The 24,724-nt window shown below is 43.0% G+C and overlaps 1 protein-coding gene across 1 annotated transcript in view; it reads left to right on the top strand.

Annotated features, from left to right (window-relative positions):
• The window catches only part of SLIT1 (slit guidance ligand 1), a 139,549-nt gene that overhangs the window by 12,439 nt on the left and 102,386 nt on the right, over nucleotides 1–24,724 (top strand). Inside the window, exons 2-4 of the mRNA XM_048505212.1 lie at nucleotides 12,679–12,750; nucleotides 12,984–13,055; nucleotides 17,158–17,229. Coding sequence (XP_048361169.1) covers nucleotides 12,679–12,750; nucleotides 12,984–13,055; nucleotides 17,158–17,229 — 216 coding nt within the window. The remainder of the gene's footprint in view (nucleotides 1–12,678; nucleotides 12,751–12,983; nucleotides 13,056–17,157; nucleotides 17,230–24,724) is intronic.

Genomic DNA, 24,724 nt, shown 5'->3' with positions numbered 1-24,724 from the left:
TATATAGCTTCTGTGTGGCCTCCTCTTCACGATACATAACATTTCCATTGTGAACTGATACTTGCAGGTGGTTGCAGGCTCTCTGCCAAAACTAAAGATCCTGCTTGCTGATGTTGACCCTGTGGGACAGGAGAATGTTGAGCTAAGAACAGGCCTGCTGCAGTGCGATCTAGGGCAGTAGGTTCTGTTTGAATTTATGAGTAAAGTTACTGGTCAGAATGAGACCCACTTGCTTCTGTAAACCAGCCTATGTGGGAGTAGGTGTGGGTGTTCTCCCTCTATTGTAAATTAGGACCAAAATTAAGCATAATGTCTGAGACTCTGTAACAACTCAGTAGTTCCCAGAATTTAAATAATCTGTTGTAGATCTCTGTCAAATGCAACTTCTTCCTCATTAAAAAAAATTCTAACAGTGTAGGCACTTCAGAATAGCAATTCCAGTTAAATGGCAGCAGCAATATTCTGGAAGGAGATTAACTCAATCTGAAATGCAAAAAGCTGAGAAATAACCAAGAGGCACTGAAGTCAAGGGAAGAGGAAATCACTGGCTTGACTGGGAAGGGCAAATGGATGCTAACCTAGCAAATGGAGGGCAAGTCACTTGGATGGAATCAGGAACTGATACAGAGTATAATGGGGTGTGCTATTTGCCACAGAATTACCAGAGGTGTATGACACATAATTTCAAGAGATGACATGGCTTGAAGTCCCTTCCAGTATCTGCATATCTCGGGTTCTCAGCAAGGTCTGATGACATCTTCATTGTTTATGAGTAAAGCAGATGACTCCACATTTGAAACAAGAGCTCACTAGAGTACTCATTTTTCATGTGAAGGTATGAAAGACAGAGGGGGAAAAAAAGAGAGTCTAGGATGTATGATTTAAGGCTTCCTATATGGCTTTTGTTCTTTAACTCTGCCACTGCCTCAAAGAGAATACATTAAATCACTCCTCTCTGCTTGAGATCCTATTTCCATAAGGACAGGCTCCCTCTCAGCCTTCAGGAGAGGGTGGAGTTGCTATTCTTAACAGAAGTGAAATCCAGACCTGAAGAAACTTCATCCCACCCCCCACCCCCCACCCCCCATGCTGTCTGCCCTGAAAGCAGTCACTGCCAGCAACTGCAGAGGAAAAGAGGTTTGGTGGGGCAATGTACAGAGTGGGAGCAGGGTGGGAAGAATGAACAACTGTAGCTGTCACAATCTGGGGCAAGCTTTCCCCTCTTGCTTATCTTTATGGGATACACTGTCCTTGCATCCTCATGCGGAGGTGTATGGTGAGCCCTTTCAGTGGGGTTCTTATCACCTTATCTGTGTTGCAGTGGTTCAACATTTGGCTGGCATCAGGGATATGCCTGTGGCAGGGCAGAATTAGAATGCCACATTATGCCCACTGTACATCCCTCCAATCCCACCCAGTTCTGTTGACACTGAAGTTACATACCTAAAACGGCTGTGATGCTGGAGCATTTTGGTACCAGTCTGTATGCAAGATACTGTACTAAGTTGTATCTTAGAATCTCACTTTTCTAAGCCATATTGCTATGGCCTTTAGGACTGTGCTTTTTAGGACTGTGCTGTTGAATGCACTGGTGCTGGGTTCTGAAATAATTTATGGCCGTGCAGGAATGTGGATTTGCAATCATGTTTAATCCTTCTTGCAATGTACAGTGATTTCAGTCTCAATAGTCTAGAAGGTACACCCATACTCTGTGAAATATCAGGAGTCATTCACCAAGATTTGAGAGCATTTTTAAAAAAGTTTATAGCCTAATCTGTAGAAATGGCTTTGCATTTTATAATCAATACTTATTCAAGTATTTCTGCTCTTAAATCAGTAATGGTAGGGAGATTGCAAAAACAGTTCAGTCTAATATAATCTCGTTCAATCTATTTCCTGGAATGCAACTCCTCCTGGTAATGGAGCAGGAACAATTGTTTTTGTTAACACCTTTTCTAATCCCTAGGTTTATTGAGAAAGAATGCAGATGGGCCCAGGGGGGAAGGAAAATCTTGTTTACATTTCAAAAATCAAAGAATAACTATTTCAAGGTGTGCCTCCATTTCATAGCACAGAGAAATAAGAGTTTTTGCCAGTGTCTGTGTGAGATGATCATTGTCTGCCTTTCAAAGACAAGTTTGTGCTGTGTGGGAGAAGATGCTGGACTTGGATGGAAACTCCACACCTACACCCAACTTTGTGCTTTAAGTTAAATTGTGCTGTGAGCTATGTAAAACCAATTTTTAGCTATGATTACATAGAATGTTTATTTTTAAATTATTTTAAATCATTGGTATAAGTGCACTCGTAAATAGTTACATCCTTTTGTGTTTTAGAATGTGTAGCTCTGCTTCGGATAGTACCAGTGGTGAAACTAGGCAAACTGGAGCCCTGGGCAAAACCTGAGTTTGATGTTCCCCCCAGGCGTGTGCCCAGTGCAACGTGCCCCCCCCCCCCCGTTCCCCTTGTAGCTATGCCCAGTGGCGTAGCTAGGCAAACTGGAGTTTGGCCCCCCCCCCCCCCCATGGGTAGCCACCCTCCCCCACCGTGACCAAGCAATGATGTTTTACCCCAGGTTGTTTCAAAGTCACCATCACATTATAGAACATGCCCCAACTCACAAATCTGAACACAGCAATAGGCCATGCCACACAGCAGAGATAATTTTTTTGAAAAGGTTTTCAAAATGTTTTATTACTGCTATGAAAACATTTTATGGTGTTTTATCCAGTCTCCCCAATTGGGGGAAACAGCATCACTTTCAGTTTTATTTAAACTGGGAACCTCAGATTCTCCCTTTAAAGTGGATTTAAAAGGAGAATCTGGGCTCCCTAGTTTAAACAAGTGATGCTGGAATCCACCCCCAAACAGCATCATTTTCAATGGTGTTTAAACTAGGGAGCCCAGATTCTCCTTTTAAATCCACCTTAGAGGGAGAATCTGGGGTTCCCAGTTTAAACAACATTGGAAGTGATGCTATTTTGGGGTTGATTCTCCCCCACCCTGAGACAGCATCACTTTCAATGTTTAAACTAGGGACTTCAGATTCTCCCTTTAAATCCATGCCAAGGGGGGGATTTAAAAGGAAAATCTGGGGAAATTTGGGGGTACCTGCTGTCAGGGGTGCAATTGTTAAACTAGCAGCACCAAACTTTCAGGGTATCTTTAGGAGACTCTCCTAATGATACCACCCAGGTTTGGTGAATTTTGGTTCAGGGGGTCCAAAGTTATGGCCCCTCAAAGGTGTAGCCCCCATCTTCTATTAGCTCCCATTGGAAACAATGGGTGATGGAGGCACCCATTTGGGAGTCAATAGCTTTGGACCCCCTGGACTAAACTTCACAAAACCAGGTTGGTATCAGTAAGAGACTCTCCTGATGATACCACCCAGGTTTGGTGAAGTTTGGTTCAGGAGGTCCAAAGTTATCGACCTTCAAAGGTGTAGCCCCCATTGGAAACAATGGGGGATGGGGCACCCCCTTTGGGAGTCCATAACTTTGGACTCCCTGAACCAAACTTGGGCAATAGCATCAGGAGAGTCTCCCAAAACATTCCTGAAATTTTGGTGTTGCTAGCCTAAAAACTGCACCACTTGCAGGCCAAAAACGGAAAACCCACTAAAATACAAAAAAAAAACACAAATGAACCCTTCATTTGTGGCGCCCGCCACAAGGGGGAGCCCTGGGCAACTGCCCACTTTGCCCAATGGGCATTACGCCCCTGGATAGTACATCAAGTGTACTGTGTTTTGGGTTTTATGGAATTGTTTATAAATCTTTATCTGAGAGTTGTCCAATCTGTTGACTCATGCTTTAGAAGAGCTTGATGCTTACAGCCATTTCTGATTACGGAGTTTGAACAGGCTCAAGTAAGCCCTATCCAGTATCATCTGGGAGCCTTATTATAGGATCCAGTCATATTTTTTGGGGTATTGAAACCACCGCATTGGAATTCTGTATCAGTTTGTGATAATGAAGTGTGAAAATTCCTTGGAGACCTAAAGTCATCAGACTTAAGGACTGGACATCCAAGGTTTTCTGAAATATGAATTACCAGGCTACCCAATGGGAAGGGAATAATGCATATGAGGAAACCTTTCCACGTATAACTGTGCAACAAAAAAGGTTAAATACTTTTTTTAAAAAAAAGCTGGGAACTAGAAAATGCATCAATAAATTCTTATAATGTTGTCATGACCTATCCATTCCAATGTTTTAACAGAAGCCCTTAAGTGAAGGAAGGAATAAGGGCTGGGGTGGGGTGGCATGGGGGCTGAGGCAAGGAAAGTATAGGGCAAACTGTGTGGATGTTCCTTTGCCAATGAGAATGCCTGTGCATTAGCTCTGAGCATCAAGCTCTATGCATTAGCTCTGCATCAATTAGCAGCAGCATCAAGAGCTGCACACAGAATCGTCTCTGTGGAAGCAACCTTTTTATCCACATGCAGATGCAAAGGGAAACAAATAAGAAGTAGGCTGCAATCCTAAGGGTACTTTCCTAACAGCAAGCCTCATTGAATAGGGCTGCTGTCTCTGGCAACCCAAGGGAGATGGGGGGAGGATGGAGCATGGGGAGAGATTGCTCACCCAGAAGTGACATCAGTGAATCAGCAATGCTCTATGAATTACTCCAATCACTGTGGTAAAGACAACAGAGGTTGGGGAAAATCTTAGAAAGCCACAGGTGCAGTGACTGGAAATGACATTGCCACATCCATGACTTCATTCCCCCGTTTTCTCTTACCACTCAATTGCCACTCAATAGAGTGGGGCAGGAACTTGCCTGCAGTGGGTGGGCAACTGTTGAATAAAATGAAAGTTACTTCTGAGCGTAGTATGGCTTCCAAGCTCCATTTGGGGTGCGGGATCCCAGTTCCTATTTGGGTACCCTGGGTTCCCAGTTCCTACTGCCGCTGAAAATTAAAATAAATAAAAAATAATAAAAACTCTTAGGCATCATCCCCTATGATGACTTTTCTTCTGGGGAATACTGGAAGTTATGGTGGTAGCTCTAGGAATCACTGGAAACTAGAGTTTCCAATAATTCCTAGAGCTACCATCCTTGCTTCCAGATATTCCCCAGAAGTAATGTCATCATGCTGGTGACATTTCCCCCATTCGTCCCCCACTGCCAGTTGCCTTCCTCTCATTAAGGAATTAATATTCCTATTTGGATTTGACTATCTCCAGGATTTGCTCTTTGATAAAGGGCCACTCCCCACTCACCATAAGCCGCGGGGTCACCTCTTTAAAAGACACGAGGAGGATGGACGTTCCCCACGTCACCAGCGCCCACTGTGCAGCTGCCCTTAATTTGCCGCTCTCCCACCTCCTTGTCCCCCTGCAAATTAGGTCCTCTGAAAAGAGCAACATTTTCAAAAACCCCGCAGGTGCCGCAGGGGGGTGGGGAACCTCGGCTGTTTACGCGTGGCTGATTCGCTCTGACGCGCAGCTTCCGGCCAATCAGGAAACAGGAACCGCCATTTTGTTTAGGGAGGGTATCCCCGTCAAGAAAGTGCTCGGAAATTGAGACGTGTGCACAACAAGACGTGCCAACATTGCTCTTTTTTTGCTCTTTTTTGCTTGAGCTCCACTGTTTTGCAGCTTGGCAAAGTGCCGCTGAGCACAGGGTTGTCGGCGGTGTAAACCGAAACCGATATTTACTTTCATTTTTCTGCCCAAGCAATTTGCAACAGGTAGTGACGTCTGGCGTCTTAAAACAATGCGTTCAGCTTATCCAAACGAACTTTTCGGGTCAGCCAATCAAAATGGAGCCCCGCCTTCAGCTGGCTGCAACTCCCACGTGTAAATGATGCACACGTGTGCCAGCCAATCAGAACGCTCGATTGCCTCTTTGACTCTTGATGTGGAACCCCGCGCTATTTCCTGAATGGAAAATTAGTGGGGAACAAATGTCTCCGTTGTCAAAAGCCACGGAGGCTTTTCTACGAGGGGTCGCTGCGGGGTTGCACTCAGACGAGGTAAGTGGGGAGTGGCCCTTAGTCTACAGAAAACTACAGAAAAAAATTTATAGTGTCTATGAATTTGAAAGAAGCTTGGACTTTGGGGAACCTTTTATCACTTACCCGGTTGGTGTGCAACATCTTTTCTCCATTCTCCTGCACTCCAATTTATTTTACTCTGTTTTTCATGATGTTTAATTATTACTTTTGAGTGTTCTTTAATGCATAATGATTGTCGTGTGTGTAACTGATTGAGTTGCAGTCCCTATTGATCTGTTTCTGAAATATGCGTTTTAATGGATTTTGGAACTCTAAAATGCTAATTTTATTATTTCTCTAGATTATTACGCATGTGTATGTGTTTGCGTGTGTCTGTTTTATTGCCCACACTAGCCACTGCTTGAGTTTTGGAAGGTTGGTACCATGGTATTTAGAGTTTATCAGGTGCACAAATTCCAGCCACCAACAAACTCCCAAGAGCAGTCTCATAGTAATTCCCTTTTCTGTACCCCAACTTCCCTTCTCTTTCACTTGGCAGTGTCATTAATTCTGACACTTTATACACCGGAGAGCATTGCAGCCCCAGTGGGAAAACCCAGTAGTAAAAGCTGTAAAGGCCAGAAAGTCTGCCTGTCTCCCTTTATGACTCTCACAGTTTGGTGGAGTTTTTGAGGCTTAATGCTTTATGGCAGATCTGGAACGGTTTAATAACCTCATAAAACCTAATGGAGTGTTGTGTGCTAGTACTCATTGGTTGCCAGTTAGCATTTGCTGGCCCATTCTCACTTAGAGTTGGACAGTTAATTTGGCAATGGTTTGGGAGATTTGGAGGGCCATAACTACTCTCTGGGATTCTTCAATTCAGCACCCTTCCAAGAGTAATTCCCTCTCTTGCAGTTAAGCAGATTTTCACAGCATCATGTTCATTGTGCTTGCAAATGCCCTATCTCCATTAGCATTATTATTAAATACATTCCTGCAAGGTCTAGTCCTAAAGCAAGATACTCATTGCATCAGGCATAAATTGAGCACAGTCTCATAGGACAAATAGTCTTAATGCAAGGCCAAAAGTTGCCTGTGTACATGATACGAACAGCTGGGTGGATAATACAACAGAAGAGAAGTAACTAGTGAGACTTCACAGTGTTACTGTACTATAAGTGGAAGGCTGTGTTTAATGAGATTCAGGATTTGCTTTTTGAGCCCCTCTCCCTCCCAAGGATGGAAATGGTATGTTTTTGTTTTTTAAATTATTATTGTGTGTCAAAACACTTATCCCCCTCCCTCTATATCTTGCTACATTTATTTCCCTCTTTAAAGAAACAATTTTGCATCTTTTTTATTTAAGTGTTCCTCCTGGCTTCTCTGCTGTTTGTCCAACTCCTATTTAAATAATCCAAACCAGTGTTAAGTAGTTTTTAACTTACTGATGCTAGGGTTTTAAAGTGGCCTGTATTGAAGTGCTTTATATAAATACACCTATTCACTGTCATTATTTATTATATTCTTACAATTTTAATATATTCTTATATAAATTATTATATTCTTGGCTATAGCATGTTGATCGGAGTGAACAGAATAGAATACTTTATTTACAGTCAATGACCAAATATGATCTGAGTGAAAAGCTGCTGAAAACTGGTGCGTGTTTGGAAGAGAAACCATGAAGCCCTTTATGGTGGTGGCTGCTGTGGGTGTGGGTGTGGGTGGGGATGAGGAATGTTTCTTGAGCACAAGTGTAACACTCATGGCCCTTTGTTTAGGCAAACAGTGGATTGGTTGCCACTTTGTTTCTCTAGTAAAATATCAAAGGTTTTGACTGTCACATGACTCCTGTTATAAGAAGTACTGTACACACAACCCACACCTGCAAAGAAAACTGGCAAAGAGACTGTGTGAGGGCTTGTGCTGCCTCCCAGAGCCTTTCTTTACCATGAAGGAAATTTGGAAACCTAAGTCTTGCATAGGTCTGTGGAGTTCACTTAGAACCACCTGATTATTTTGTAGATTAGTCACTAGCCTTTTGAATGAAAGGCGCTTCCTATTAGCATGAAGCAAGCCAGTTAGGCATTTTCTCTGGAACAGTTGGATACTATTCTGAAATGCCCTCACAAAGGGTATGTTCCAAAGTTTTTTTCCATGAGTAGAAAGTCTTTCCCTGGCCCTAGCTAATAATTGGATGGGAAACCTCCAAGGAATAACAGGGTTGTGATGTGGAGGCAGGCAATAGCAAACTACCTCCAAAGTCTCTTGTCGTGAAAAACTTACAGGTTCACCATTAAGTCTACTAGGTCTTGCCGGCAAAAAAAGTATTCTGCTTATACAAGCAACCTTCCACTGCAGATGCCCATGTTAGATACCCTGCTATTCCTAAGACCCTTCAACTCCCAGAAGCCACAATTTAGGGAGTGGAGCAAAAGTGGGGATGTAAGAAAGATGCATTCTGGGAGCAGAGCTTTGGTTGCATTCCTTCAGATTTAGCATGGCCATATTTAGCCAGAACTGTTGGCTTTTTCTTTTCCAACTCCTGAGATTTTGTTGAGTTGGCTATGTTTCAGACTTCAGATGTCCTAAACTGGACTGCTAGCTGTCACCTGTTATTTATTTATTTGATTTTTCCCCACTCTCCCCTGCCACAGCCCATGGCAATTCCCTGCTATTCCTTTTCAAATACTTTGTGGCAAAACATAAGTCCTACTTACAAGAGCAAAACATAAGTCCTACTTACAAGGCAAAGGGACTCTTGTATCATAGGGACAAGAGACAACATCCGCATCTGCTATGATCCAGAGTCTGAAAGCGTTCATACTAATCTCCAGGTCAGAAGCTGTATCCCTAACCAGAATTGGTGAACTCTGCCAGACCTCCAAAGGATTAAGCACATGTTGGTGGTGCAGGAGTGAATGAAGCCATCCATTCAGACTGTCTTTTCAACTCTCAAAAACCTAATCTGTATGTCACTGAGTAATAGAGGTGTAAGCTGTTAACGAAGACTTTGCAGCTGTTGACAGCAGAGTTCCCCTCCCTTGTCTACTGGGTTACTTGTTTCAGGGCCAAAGAAAAGGAGGAGCAGGTCTCTAGATGTGTTGCTGTGCTTACTGAATCTCATTATATGTTTTTGAGAGCAGGGATGGGTTTTTTCCTGCTTTGTTGTGATTTTTGGGTCAAGCAGAGACTTTGCTCTCACGCAATGGCTGTAATAGAGGTCTGGCTTTGACAGACTATAATTAATAACTGAGGAATTGATGAGGACCTAGAGGTGGGAGAACCACTACTGAGTTAAATAGCCCTGTTGTTGTAGCATCATTGCAAATAAGCTTTCACCTGCTGCTAATTCCCTTCTTGCTTCTCAAGGCCATAATTTATCTGAACAAAGAAGCAACTGGAGGCAGTGGGTGTACTATTGTCATGGGCATAGATGAAGAACAGGGGCTTGTGAATGGGATATGGGTATATTGGCCAGCTCTGGGGTGAACTGTGCCCCCTTATTTAGGTAGGGAAAGAAGGAGAGTTTAATGTTTCTAATGGGCTAGGTCTAAACAGAAACCTGTATCTAGAGATTTGTACAGAGTTATCTATTAATCAGAGAAAATAAATGCACATTGCAACTTGCATGGAACTTTTGGGGTAGGGAATAATCCTAAATTTATCAGCTATCCTGGCGACTGATTTTTTTGATGAAGATGCAAATGCATTCTTCTTCAATCTTTTTGTGCAATAATGATAATGCTGAAAGGGGAATTAGCTGAGCTTTGGGAGGTGATTTTATAACCCTCTCTATGCTGCAAGAGATTCTGCTTAAAGGTTTTGTGTTTTCAGGATGACTTTCCAAAGATATGATCATATGTGCTCAACATTTCAGAGAGCCAGAAAACAGCTAATTGATGCTTGGCAAAAGCACTTTACAATCAAAGCTGTTCAGTTTTTACATTTCAGCACATAGGCAGAGTGGCAAATAGAATCTTCTCCCTTGGATCTGAAAGATTGTATGCCTTTTCTCTACCATTCTCAATCTGAAGAATCACAGACTGTGTGCACTTGGTATAGTTCCTGCTTTTCAAGTACAAAGACCTTTATTAGGCATAGTATCCTGCTTTTCAAAGAGATGGGTTCTAACACATCAGGTAGCTTATGAGTGATGAGAAACTAGCATAGAGGTAGGTTGGTGTGGTAACCACTGTAGGTCAGGGATAAAACAAACGGATCTTTCTAGACTAGGAAGCTCTTGAGTCTATTCTAGCAGTTACTGTGCCTGACCAACCAAAAGACTGTGATATTTACATTTAAAATGTAAATTATTGTATTAGAGTTTATGATTCATTCTGGTATTTTGTGCATACGAGACTAGGCTTCTGCTTGCGCACCTGCAGCTGATCCCACATGTGGCATCCTGGACAATAGGTACATCTCCTAGATGGCCTCTAGACACTACAAGCAATATAAATGATAATTTCTCGATGAAATCATTTGTTTGGAGTGGATGGCTTACTTCAGAAAGTCCTTGAACGCATGACCCTGATTGCTAACTGTTGTTCTTTCAATACGTGATTCAAGGCAGCTATTGAGGTACATACATATTAGTTTTAACAGCTGCAGGAGGGTCTATGGCAGTTGTCTTTGTATAGTGACGTTATCTCAAAGGTTTTTTTCTACTCCCTGTCCCTAGAGTCCTTTGGAGGAGTTTTAAGTTTCTCTTCACATCATAGCTGCAGGTAGAGAACCACTGTTGTCCTACATGTATGAGAACAATATTAGTTTGGCAGTTTTCCTGAATTTGAAAACCTTTCTACGCTTGTTCGATGAGATATATAAAGTGATGTTAAAAATGAAGGCTGTTCTCAGTAGTCTGTCTTTAGCACTGTATGGACTTAGCCTTTAAGTGCAGGGTTGCCAAATCCAGGTTGGGAAATTTCTAGAAATTTGCTGGTAGAACCTGGGAAGGGCAGAATTTGGGGAGGGAGGCACCTTAGTGGGGTGCCATGGAGTTCACTCCCCAAACAGCCATATTCTCCAGAACTGATCTCTGTAATCTGGAGATGAATTGTGATTCCAAGTGATCTCCAGGCATCACCTGGAGGTTGGCTACCCAGTCAAGTATGACAAGTTTTGTCTCGTGAAGAGCCTACAGCAGTTGCAGTTTTCCTACTATCTCAGTATTGTAATAAGAGAAGCTGCACCTGTAGAACTTCTGTATTAAACAGATCAGCAAAGATATACAGTCAAACCAATACTAGAAAATCTGGACCTCAGTTCTTATTAAGCCATACATATGTACTGTCTAGTTTGCATAAATGCCCCTTGAATGGGCCTAGATTTCTGAAATGAAAGGCCAGGGGCAGTATTTATTCCTCCATTTAGTGGAGTTCTTCCTAGTGTCCTGAAAGCATACTTCTTCCTCCCATCCCTCACCCATCACCAATGAAGGGAGGCCAGCAGTCCTAATGACCAAAACCCGAGAGATGTAGTTATTTCACTTATTAGTCATTAGCTTCCATTGGACTGTGAGGGCTGTCCTTGAAGTGTGTGCTGGGGAAGGTGCCTGCTTCCTGGGGACAGGAAGACAGAAGTTTTAAAAAAGGGCTTGGAACCTACCACATTCCCCATGGCTGATACAACTTGCTTGCACATGAGCAACATATAGGCATTGTATCAATCATGGCCCTACTGGGTTTGCAGTGTGTGCCACAATCATGACCAACCCCACCACCTTCTGCACTGAGCCATTTTTTGCTTCGTTTTTGCTAAATGAGGCATCTCTGTCTTTTTCTCTGTCTCTCCCAATTCCATCCATTCTAGAGCCCCCATTACACATGACCCATATTTCTTAACATAGACTTTTTGGGGGGATAATGAAAGAGACTTCCTTTTTAACAGATAAACTGGTCGGATCCATCCCAATTAGTTTTATTTGAGTCACAGTGCAACCAACTTAAGTAGCAACCCTCTGCCCACGATTCAACATTATCTCAAATTGGACTCTGTACATCGCAGGCCAATAACATCTCCCCGATGTTTGTTCAATCTTCATATTCCCATTCCTCGTCCTATCCTCTCTTGCTTCTCCTACCTTGGTGAGCTTTACTTCCACTGCTTATTTGTGATTCTGGTTATTGGGTGCAATAAAAAAGAAAAAAGAGAGGAGGGGTAGTAGGCATTTTTCCCACCTTCATACTTATGTGACCCAATACATAAATAAATAAATAGCTGCTGTGCACAAGCAGGCAGAGGGGGCTTCCATGCATTTTTTCTTTGAAAACCTTGTAGAGTTTATTGAACCAAGCTGATAACTATGAAGGAGCAAAGGCAGAGGTTACAAATCTTTTTAGTAAGGGATAAGAATTTATGGGGAGTTACCTTTGGGAAGAGGGAGAAGACAGACTGATAAGCTGTTGCCTAGAGTGAAATGGGGGCGGGGGACCAAAAGGTCATAATTCAGACCCATTTCAGATTTATTAGATGACTCAAGAGCAGCAGTCTGATAATGTTAATGGGGCACCAAAAATAACAGGAACTACTCAGCTTGGCTCAATACTCAACTTCTTTCAAACTCAATTCCTGTGATGGATGGGGCTGTGGCAAATGTGATTGTGGTGGACAGTTTCAGTTTGGTTGGTGTGAGTTTAGTACCTATAAAGCTTGAATCTCCCATGCTAGGGATGTGGCACCAAACACCGCCCTCTTTCTCTCTTCTAGCATTTGTCTCCTTTTCTTTGCAGGGAGCTGAATGGGAACAACATCACCCGCATCAACAAGAATGACTTTTCTGGGCTCAAGCAGCTGAGAGTTCTGTGAGTGATCCTTATCCACTATCTCCCCTGTAGTACTTTCTCCCTTCCCCATTGTCACAGCAGTCTATTGCTGAGTGGGAGTAAGTGTGTGAGCGTCAACCCTAAATAGAACTGGTCCTTGTCCCAAGGGGGAGCTTTTTCTTTTGGATCTAAAGCAGCTCTGCAATATGCATTCTTCTTCCTGCTCTTTCCCTTGTGTTATCCTAATTTTGATTCTGTTATCACTTTTTTAGGCAGCTGATGGAAAACCATATCAGTGTGGTGGAGCGAGGGGTGTTCGATGACATGAAAGAGCTGGAGCGACTGTAAGTGTCTTGATCATGAACACATTATGAAAATTGGGGAAGGGAGAATATAGAGAGAAAAGAGTTGATAATTCCCAGCAGAAATTACTATATTCAGTCTCCTCACCTCACATGGCCATTCCTGGACTTGGAGTAATGGATTTTGCTACATCTGTGGCCCTAGGTAGATCAGAGGTGGAATAGGGAGGGAAAGCTCATGGCCATAAGCAGCCAACACCAGCATTTATACCAGGAACCATTTCTCTCTACCCGCACTCTCCTTCTGGCACAAGCAGATGGTGTGAGCACTAAGTGTTTTTACACCCAGGCCTGAGCAGCCTGGCTGGCATTTACACCCAGATGCTTCCCAATCTGTTCACTGTTTCTTTTGGATCTAAAGCAGCTCTTTGCAATATGCATTCACTCAGGGACAGGACACAAACAGGAACCCAACAACTTCTTCATCTTTTCAGTACAACAGCTGTAATATACCACCTTTCCTTTCCCTTGACCCATCACAGTTGCTGCCAGAAGACTCCAGTTCTGTCTGTGGTAGCTATGACTGACCTTTCTGACACTACGTGGAACCACATACAGAGGCAGCAAATTTCTGAAGGCACTGCTGGCAGGCAGCAGCAGGGGAGGGCTTTGGCCTCAGTGCCCTGGTTTTTGGCCCTCCAGGGCAATTGCTTGACTGCTCTGTGAAACTGTGTGCTGGACTAGATCAGCTCCTAGTCCAGTGATGGCGAACCTATGGCACGGGTGCCAGAGGTGGCACTCACAGCCCTCTCTGTGGGCACGCGCACACAGAGTTCATCATGTGCGGGTGGGAATCACCCTCCCACACACACATCTAGGCTGGCCTGGGCCGCTGGGCTTGATTATTAGCATTAAACCTAATAACTAGTTTTGGGGAAGCAGTATAGGTAACCCTGTTAAGCGTTGTTAAATCCCACTGATTTTCATGCAAAGAACTGAAGCACGATCCTTTACCTGGGAGTAAGCTCGGTTGCTGGCAATGGGGCTTGCTTCCTGGAGTAAAAACCTTCCTTCACAAAATTAGGTCGTGATTCACCCGTTAGAAAAGAATTGCATGGTTGCTTCAAAAGCATAAAGCCAACAACTACCACCAAGCTTACTCCCGAGTAACGCACGCCTCTGAGCCAACCATTTTTTCTAAACTAAAACCTCAGTATTCAGGTTAAATTGCCACGTTGGCACTTTGCGATCAATAAGTGGGTTTTGGGTTGCAGTTTGGGCACTCGGTCTCAAAAAGGTTCGCCATCACTGTCCTAGTCTGATTCAGCAGAGCCGTTCTTATGTTTTTACAGCCATCCTAATTTGCAGTAAATGGCAAATAGGGCTTGCAGTATAGAGATCAAGGATACAGTGAAGCCTCAACAGTTGACCACAGGATGCGGTGGACACTTTCATTTTAGTACTGATAGTTCAAACAGTGTTACTACAGGCCTTTTCTTATGACCGCCCCCTGAATTATCTAAGCCATATACCTAGGAGAACAAATTTGTGATCCTAACCAACTATCCCTGCCTCAGCCCTTGGCTTGTTTCAATTGCCTATTCATTTTCTACCTCTCCAATTTGACTAAAAATCAAATTATTTAAATACCTACATTTTGTAATCTGAATGCATTTGCAAAGATAAGATGAATCTGAAGGAATAGTCAATTGGATAGCATCAGCCAAATAGGGTTCTAATTAGGCTGTGAATTCTTCAGTGTACAAAAGACCATTCAATGCAAAGGCAAATTTAGTGCTGTTTGAGCCTAGCTGCTGCTTTTTGCAGGGCATGTGATAATGCAGCGGGCAAGGAACCTCAAACACAGGTTTTACAAATCAGGCATCCATAACTTCAAAGACTTTATCTTAGCTCCAGCAGGCTATAGTTCTAAGGTTCAAGGGTGGTGAAACTTAAATTTTCCCACAGGAGCACAAAATTATAGACCAGGGCCCTTTTCACACTACAGGTTTAATCTAGATTATTTGAGGCTGCTCCATATTCCACAAGTTTTCCACACTGTCAAGCCCCCTAGCGCAGATTAGTTTTGCTCACTTACTGATTTGCACCACATCTAGCCATTTACCCCACTTTTTTCCTGCCCCTGGATGTATGTAGTGTTTTTTCAAAAACCCTGGTTTGACTCCAGATGTGCCCAGCTAGTGTGTAAAACTTTTGTGGCTGCTCCACTTTCAAGGTGCCCGCCCAAGCTGTGATGCAATTCAACCCAGCCAATCAGAAGGCACTACTGAATTGGAGTTGCACGTGCAGATTTTTAGGTTTCGATTTGCTCTCACTCGCCTTTTACTGCTCCTTGCGGTCGGTCATGCTTTCCATTATCTCTCCGTAGCACTCATTGGATCGGCAGGAAGGGAACACGGCTTATTGTTATGCTGTTTACTCGGGGGAGGCTGTCCATAAGAAGCAGAGAGCTGCCCCCCCCCCCTTTTGATGCAACCAGTGTGTACTTCGGAGATGCTCTTGTAAAAGAAAGGGGATTCTCTGCTACAGTGGAGGGGTGGGGGCTATCCAGGGGTGTAATGAGGCAGACTGGAGCTCTGGGTAAAACCTGAGTTGGTGCCCCCCCCCCATGGGCAGCCACCCCACCACGACCCATTTCTTTGCACCAGGTCATTGGTGCCAGCAGGGGGTGCGTTTTTAGACATATTGGCACCAGAATTTCAGCGTACCATCAGGAGACTGTCCCCCCCCCCAAGTTTGGTGCAGTTTGGTTCGGGGGGCCAAAGTTATGTACCCTCAAAAGGGTAGCCCCATCTCCTTAGCTCCCATTGGAAAGGATGGGGCCACCCCCTTTGAGGGTCCATAACATTGGTTCCCCTGGACCAAGCCTCACCAAACCTGGGGGGGGGGGTCATCAGGGCAGTCTCCTGATGAGACCCTGAATGTTTGAAACTGTGCATCAGAAATGTGCCCCCCAGACAGCCCCCCCCCCCCTTTGGATGCAACCAGCCTGTGCTTCGGAGATGCTCATTGGGGGAGGGGGGAGGAGGAGGATCCAGGCATGACAAGCTGGGGGCTGGAATAGAAGGGAGGGTAGATCAGAATCACCAAGATAGTTAATAACCCCAGTGAAGTGAGAATACTACAGTTTGTTTTTAAAATGCAGGCACCAGCTCTGTATTCTGTTGTGCAACTCTGTATTCTGTTATTTTCATTAGTCTTGAAGCAGACAGAATTTCATCTAAAAAAAAATAGCCAGGTCCTTGTTGCTTTTTCAAAAGACACATTCCAACCAAGGATGTTTTGTGCTCAGTTGTGGAGAGCCACTCCATTGTAAATGAAAAAGAACTCGGTTCATGCTTTTGGGTTGCCAACAGATCTGCTGGAAAATGTCCTTTTTAAAAAAAAGTCAAGTCTTAATGTGTGGGAATGTGGAGCACAAGCGCACGATAGGCAATTGGAAGGAAGGTTTCTGAGATCTCGTTATACCCCCGTGAGAAAGCACGAGATAATGGTAGCCAATAGGAAGACAGGAGTGTCATGTTAGACCAAGAGAAGCATTCGAAAGTACCTGCCCCTGCATGGCACGACAGCCAATCAGGGCATCCATGGCAATCAAGGGCAACAACATTTTTCGGTAGTGTGGAAATGTCGGCTTTCTTGAATCCGATGCAGGACCGGATACCTTCCATGGAATGTAGGTTAGGTGTGGAAGAAAAAACCTACATTAAAAAACTTCAGTTGCTACTCCACATAGCATTAATTCACATCTACTTTACATTTTCAGCCTGTGCGGAAAGGGCCTAGATCTTGTAAGTTAGCTCATCATTTAAAGTAGTTTACTTCACTGCAACTGAAGTATAGTTCAGGGGACCATGATGTTAACAGTGGCCTAACTTTCACACTTCTCTCTGCTTATCCCCTTTGTTCGGCTGCACTGAGAGATTAACAACTGTGAACCAAGGCAGTGGAATGTGATAACATTGGTATCCCTTAGCTGATTGGGAGTGGAGCTGTGCTTCATGACCACTCTTAAAATTTTCTTAGGACATATCCTGCAGCAGGTTGAGAATGAATTGAATTGTCACAACCCCAGGATTTACATGAGTGCTTTTATAATGTCTTCTTTCCTCCTGTTCTCCAGGCGCCTGAATCGGAACCAGCTGCACACTTTGCCAGAGCTCCTGTTCCAGAATAACCAAGCCTTGTCACGGCTGTAAGTGCCCAGAGTGTCTTGCCTGTTATTCTTTTGTTTTGCTTTTCTATTCTTTTGAAGAATGATACGAGGTATGTAATGCAGACATAGAATGGGAATGCCCAAAAAATCCAAAGAATCCAAAGAATAAATGCAACAAGAGAAGCATTGAATGTGTGATGTGTCAGGTGTTGGAGATGATTGGTGTGATTATCAGAACATATACTAGCAACTGTTTGAATTTGTGGGGTTGATTCTTTGCCTGAACATGTTTGGTGAGAATCCATTCATTTTTGTGTATTGTCGAAGGCTTTCACGGCTGGAATCACTGGGGTGTTGTGTGGTTTGCGGGCTGTATGGCCATGTTCTAGTAGCATTTTCTCCTGACGTTTCGCCTGCATCTGTGGCTGGCATCTTCAGAGGAGCCAAACAGCTCGGAAACCACACAACATTCATTTTTGTCTGGTGGTGTTTCAGCTAGAGGGCTAGATGGCACAAGGCAAACTGATGTTGATGCTGCCTGCTCATGAAACTTGTAATGGGCTCTTGAGATCTTGTAAATTCCATCTGGGTTTAGGCATGCTCATGAATTAACTGCTGGACTGAGTACTGTTGTAGGACAACAGCTAGATTTAGAAATTGGTCACTGATCAGCCATTTCAGATGCCTTCTTTGCCCATCAATGTACTGTTGAAAAAAGGAGGTACCATCTTAACATTCTGTCAGTGGGCTTGTGCCAGAGTAGCCATGGCACCTGTATTAAACTGATTAATCAGTTTGAGCTAAAGATGCATGTCAGGATGTCTTCTTAGGTGTAAAGTGCACCAAATCCTGTTGATTTAATTGAAGCATCATCAGTTATTGAAGCTGTCCTCTAAAAGTGCCCTTGGAAACACTAGCAGCAAGGAAAGAAATACAGATACTCTTCAAGAGTCTGAAAGAAAAGTTCTTTGGCAAGAATCCATTCCATCCTTGTTCAAAGGAAGGGATGCCATTTGAATGACGTAAGGCAAACTTTAAGAAGGAAGAATTGAAGAAGAGGAATTTGGATTTATACCCCACTTTTCTCAACCATAAGAGTCTCAAAGTGATTTACAAAGTCCTTCCCTTCTTCTCCCCAAAACAAATACCTTGTGAACTAGGTGTGGCTGAGAGAGTTCGGAGAGAACTGACTATCTCAAGGTCAGCCATCAGGCTTCATATGTAGGAGTGGGGAAACAAACCTGGTTCTTCAGACTAGAGTCCATTACCCTTAGCCACTGCATTGTGCTGTCTCTCATTGGTATCATTTTGAAGACAATTGGAGCCATGCTTAGTTGTGGGTATATTAGAACATGTATGAAATTGAGGTGGGGGACTGGAAAGCTCAGAACTTGTGGCATCAACCTCCAATCTGTTCTCCTATGACTTTGTCAGTGGTAGAAACAATTTCTGGAGAAAGCAATTGGACTGTGAACACAGAGGCATAGCAAGGGGGGAAAGCGCCCAGTGCACCAGTGCGTCCTCTGCCCCCACCCCAGAATGCCCCTGCCACGCCCCCACATGGGCGCGCACCTGGCGCGTCATGCACCCCCCTGTTCCCTTGGAGCTACGCCTCTGTGTGAACATCTTAATTGGTAGATCATAGTAGCTGCTTTGTGGCTGTCATTCTGCTTCTGACCAACTGAGCTTCTTGCTTATGATAAGATTTGACATTGGAAAATTGGGTTAGACCACAGATACGCATTTGTGGAGCAGTGATGGCTTTCCACTGGCCAGTGAGCAGAACACGTGAGAAGATGGAACAGACATGACAATGTTACTACATAAATCTAGAAGGCATCTCCAGCTTTGAGGAGGAATGAGTGAGTGAATCACTGGAGTTGAGTATTATGCATTGGCATGTTTGTTTGTCCCGTCAATGTTGGCCAGAGGGAACATCCTAAATGCTTCAGTGGTGTCAGTCGGGGTTCCCCCTCCCCATGGTGTAGGATTGTAGGTACACATGAATATCTACAAAAATGGATGAGATAAGGCATGTGTGAGTGAGAATTGGAATTCTTCCTTGCTGCATTGTATCTCTATTACTGTCATAAGAATATGAATTGCATCAGGTTCTGTAGTTAAATAGTATTTAATAGCGTCTCTTTCCTGCTACTATTTGCCAAGAGCTGGGAAAGGGGTAAAACATTTCTGTTCAATGTCTTTTTAAAAAGCTAATCGCCTATACATTAAATGTAAAATGTACAAGTAACATGGGGAAATATCAAATTTCCTTTGTCAACTGCCTCTTTCAAAGCTTGTGCTGATATCTTTAAATATCCAACTGACTATAAAACTTATTTATAATTATATATTTTAAGCATGGCTTCTCTAAATGCGAAAGTAGCAATGACTTCCATAGCATGTTTTCTTCTATGCACTGGCAGCTGCTAACAAAACTGTCAAAATCACAGTGGGATGGTAGCGGCAGCAGTTCATTAGCACATACTGGATGGAGGCAATGCTACTGAGCCAGGAAGAGCTGCTTGAGTAATAAAAGTTATTATTACTGAAGATAAGGTGTATGAACAGGAGTCAGAGTAGGAGAGCTACTTCCTTAAAAGTAGAACCAATGGATAACTTTAGATGAAGGTTTTGGCTTTGGTAATATATATATTTTTTAAGCATTGGCTGGGAGAAGAGGGGATATGATGACATTTTTGTTTCCTTATATGATCTACTCCCTTCTCTTTTGAGGGTTGTCTGATTTTAAGAATCTACTACATATGCACACAGAGAGTTTAGAAGGAAGAATGTCTTCTGGTTGTAATATAATTACAATCAAAATCTTAAAACAGTTGCTAACATTTCAATCACAATAACATGCTGGTAATGTTTTCTTGTTTGTACATGTGCTTGGCTCTTCACTGTAAGGGCCAATGCATACAATACCACTGGCCCAGGTGCTGGCAGTCCCACACCTCCCGGATGCACAGCACGCACGGAGAAAGGCCTTCTCCCCCAGTGGCATTTTTACCAACTGAAATGTCTCAGGGGAGTTGCTATTTGCTTTGTTGGGAAAATTCTGTGTAATGACAGCTATGCAGAAGTTTCCAAATGCCGCAAATAGCTGCTCCCCAGGGCCATTTCAGTGTGGAAATAGCATGAGCAAAGGAGGATGAACCCCCAATTCCATGCATGTTGCAACTGCAATCTGAATATAACTCCAGTGTTCTCGGTAGGCACAGAACTCCTGGCATAGGCATGACTTGAAGTCTTTGTGGCAGCCCTGAAGACTTCGTTTCTGTGAATCAGGGATACGGAATAAATTTGCAAAGCCATCTTAGGTCAGTTATAGTTTCCCTACTTTTGTGTCTCTTCATTTAAAAATAATGAACATACTACATATGTCATTTCAGAGGGATTTTAAAAAGCATGATGCAGTACTATTGTGGAAGATAAAAATATAAGGAGCTACTAACAAGAAGACATAACCTTGATTACAGTGATAGAGAATGGAACTGTTTGTTAACATCCTGTCATATTGTTTGATTCCTGTAAAGTGTAAATAATTAGCTATTGTCAGAAGGTAAATGAACCATTGATCTAACACAGGGGTGTCCAACTCTGCCCCACCCAGATGTTCATGGACGATGATTCCCATCAATCCCTGCTAGCATGGCCAATTAGCCATGCTGGCAGGAGCTAATGGGAATTGTAGTCCATGAACATCTGGGGCACCAGAGTTGGACATCCCTGATCTAACATATCAAGATTGTTCACATATACACAAAAGTCTCTTCAGACATCCTGAAACTATACACAACAGGTGTGGAAGGTCCTGTTTTCTCCATCAGAGCCTCTGTATTTTAACAAAAATTGAAGAATTCCCAACATTTTTAACCAGTGGGTGGCATTCTTACACTGGGGAAGAGGGCCCAACCACATGAGGAAAGTGTGAGTTTCAGATTGTAAAGTTTACTTCTCTTTTCCTCCCCTATATTTTAAGGAGCGCTTGGTTGCATTCTATCATTTTTGCCCTGAGTCATTAGGGCTTCCAGTCTCAAACACAAAAAATGAGGGGAAGGTATGAGCAACCATTTCCCAACACAGTCCAGGACCTTCTTGTCAAATGTAAGACCCTAGGAAAGAGTCTGAAAGGAAACAGCAAAGGAGATGGTTTCCTCTGTTTTGTATGCTATTTAAAAGGACAAGAGAGGGATAGGCCTGTGCCAATTCCCATAAAAGGCAGCCATTACCATGGCAATTGATGATGTGATCTGGCACATTGCCATTGGCCAGCAACTTTGCTCCTACATAGTTGCTCACTGTTGTTGGTCAGGGCACCCCCTGCCCCCCATATAGACTATATTTTGTGGATAAATAGAAATATAGACATTTGTGACTTATATGAGGGGATCCAGTATATGCACATGTATGCATATTCCCATTAAGGAATTCAACCACATAGGGTGAGAATTGTGAATGGCTTAAGCCCCAGAGACGTTTCTTCTTTCTCAAAGCGGCGTAGTTTAGGTCTGGCTTATTTTCATTATTTCATTTGTTAGATTATGCTAGCATATGAGCAAAGTTTTTGCAATGGAACAATCACAAGACACAACCTCCATATTTTATGGCCTGAATATTGCCTAAATTCACAATCACATAAATTACGCAAGAAATAGATGTGATGCATGAATTGGGGATATGGGCTTTTCAGAAATAAGGGTTCTACAAAGCTGGGAATTACTGTTCTGTGGCACTTTATAGATGTAAAGGTTTCTGGAATATTTTGTTTAGGACTTTTTGGGTTGGTGTCCCACCCCTAAAATATTTTTTTTCCCATGATTTCAGATTCTGAAATTATGGGCTAACAAACTTTGTATACAGTGATTATTTCCCCTCCCCATTAATGTTATGGGATTTAAGTTCTCTTGAATCACCCCATTTAATAGTGAATTTGATGATGCTTTGTCTGTTGAGCACCAATACCAGACCACTCATAAACAAGATAGGGGATTCTGTACACTGAAGAGACTCCCTAAGAATGCAGGAGAATTTTAGTTTGTAAACAAAAAAGTCATTTCCCCTAGTGAGAACTCAGTATTCTCATTGCCTGTCAGCATCAAAATGTGGCAGAACTTCCCCACTGACTCTTGAGAGCTTCTCTTTCTGGCCCTCTGAGGTATCTGGGCCGTAGTCAGAACCATTAGAGGAAAAGCACTTCTTCTGATCCTGCCCTCTTTCCCTGAAAAAAAGACCTACCCCGAAAATAAGTCCTAGCATGATTTTTCGGGATTTTTGGAGGATGCTTGAAATATAAGCCCTACTCCAAAAATAAGCCCTAGTTACAGATTCCCTGGTGCAGCTGATCTAGTCACGAGGGGGGGCGAATAGTCATGGAAAAAAAAATAAGACATCCCCTGAAAATAAGCCCTAACGCATCTTTTGGAGCAAAAATTAATATAAGACCCTGTCTTATTTTCGGGGAAACACAGTAATTCACTGCAACCCCCCTTCCAACTATTTAAGCTACAAAGAGAATGAGCCCCTAACAGTGTATGGAGGTGAAATTAAGGCCAGGGGTTTCATGGTGTGGATCAAAATTCCTAACCTCTTTTATTTAGTTCTGTCTAATGCCAACCAGAAGAAAGGTGGCATAGTATAGCTTGATCTCATCAGATCTTAGAAGCTAAGCAGGATCGTACTTGGAAGGGAGACCTCCAAGGAAAACTGCAGAGGAAGGCAATGGTAAATCACCTCAGCTTCTCACTTGCCTTGAAAACCCCTCACACATACACACAATACCAACCTAGTAAGCCCATGTAACATAGGAATGCTTATGTAGGCAGCTGAAGCTGGCATCACCCCCAGAAGCCAACCATCCTCTTTATGTGCCTCATTTTAAAAGATAGCCTACTATTCTAGAGCATCGAAGCCCCTTTGAATATAAAAGATGGTCTTTTTTTCAGCTAAACTAGTTTCTTGCTTGAAATCTTGGTGACGTGGGGTGGTTTAACTGATGGGGCTTCCCTCAAGGAACCTTGAGGGTAGTATTTGATGAGAGCTAACAAATTCTCACCGCCTCCTCAAAACTATTTCACACAGGAAGCCCTGACAGTCTGCTTTAAAACAGGCTGAATTTGTAATGCAGTCCCTTTTTGTGAATGACTTTTTTTTTAATATGGCAGCTCTGGCACTGTAATGTAACAGTTGAGACCTTTTCCGAAACTTCACAATGTATTTGCTACTGTTTGCTCTGGCCAGAGGGAGAGATTCAGTAAGAGAGCAATGGTCACAGCATGTATGGGGAGACCTTTTGCTGGGATGTTTTGTGCAAAGTCTAGATGAGGAATGTACTGTGTCATGGGCAGAACAATTGATATATTTAGATTCAGAAGATTACATGGTTAGGGTAGGAGACTGTATTTAGGGGAAATTTCTTGGGACACAACTCAAGGAAATAGAAGAGTATTAGCTAAAGGCAAAAACTGGTGCTGCTCTGAATTAGTTATCTACATTTTATTATAGAATTGATCAATTGATATGCACATGTTTGTATATATAAAACTGTTTGGTTGCTGCTGTTTTTTGTGGGCTCTACATGAGGAAACAAGAATTTATCCTACAAGGTGCACTCATTCCTTTTACAGCATTTGCATGTAGTATTTTTATCACCTCCTTAAAGGAAAAGGAGCTCCTTTAAAAAAAATAAAAGGAGTTCATGCATTGTTCGTACTCACTCATTCCCTGTCATGGCCCCCGTCTTATGGAATAACTTCCCTGATGAGGTTAACCAGGCTCCACTCTCCTGCTTTTTTGCCCAAGTAAATAGGACTGTACTGTGATTAGATGGTTCAGAAGGTTGCACTGGTAAAGGGATAGGGATTATGGCCTATGCTATTGAATTGCTGCCTTTCACTGTAAATGAGTTGTAGGGGCAGTGAATCATCTTAAAAACCCAAAAAAAGCCTTATCAACTTTTTTGTGGTTTTTAATTTACCAATTAAACAATCCAAATGCTGAAAAAGCCAAAAACGATTCAGCTTTTCTGGCTTGGGAGGGGGGCAAGAGCTTCAACTGAATGCTGGAGTCCACAACTGAATGCTGAAGTTTCCCTTCTGTCATGTAGACTTGGGGAACTGCAGCAGTGGAGGTGAGGTTCACCTGAATGCTAGACTAAAGTCCAGCATTCAGTTGAAGTCCTCTTCCTGCTCCTACCCCCATTTCCTAGGTCCACATGGACTTAGGAAATGGCAACCGGGGGTGGGGGGAAAGAGCACAATCTTTTTTATTTGGGAATATACAGGATCAGGTTTTAGAAACCCCACCCCCCAATTGACTTTATTTGGCTTTACCAAAAAAATATGGGTTTTTAAAACCCACAGCCAAAATTTGCTGGATAAAAATGATTGGACTCACCCCAGTAGGCGCCACACTTGGTAGCTTCTACGCCATATAACATTCCGTGTTCACATGCTTATTCTTTGTTTCAGGTTTGTTTCAGATTTCTGTAGTTGTAACCCTATTGTAGTGTTCATTGGATGTCCCATCA

This window comes from Sphaerodactylus townsendi, linkage group LG08 (assembly GCF_021028975.2).
Source record: "Sphaerodactylus townsendi isolate TG3544 linkage group LG08, MPM_Stown_v2.3, whole genome shotgun sequence".
Classification (NCBI taxonomy): domain Eukaryota; kingdom Metazoa; phylum Chordata; class Lepidosauria; order Squamata; family Sphaerodactylidae; genus Sphaerodactylus; species Sphaerodactylus townsendi.
The sequence above is the reverse complement of the archived record's forward strand: the minus strand, read 5'-3'. Positions and strand labels throughout refer to the sequence as shown.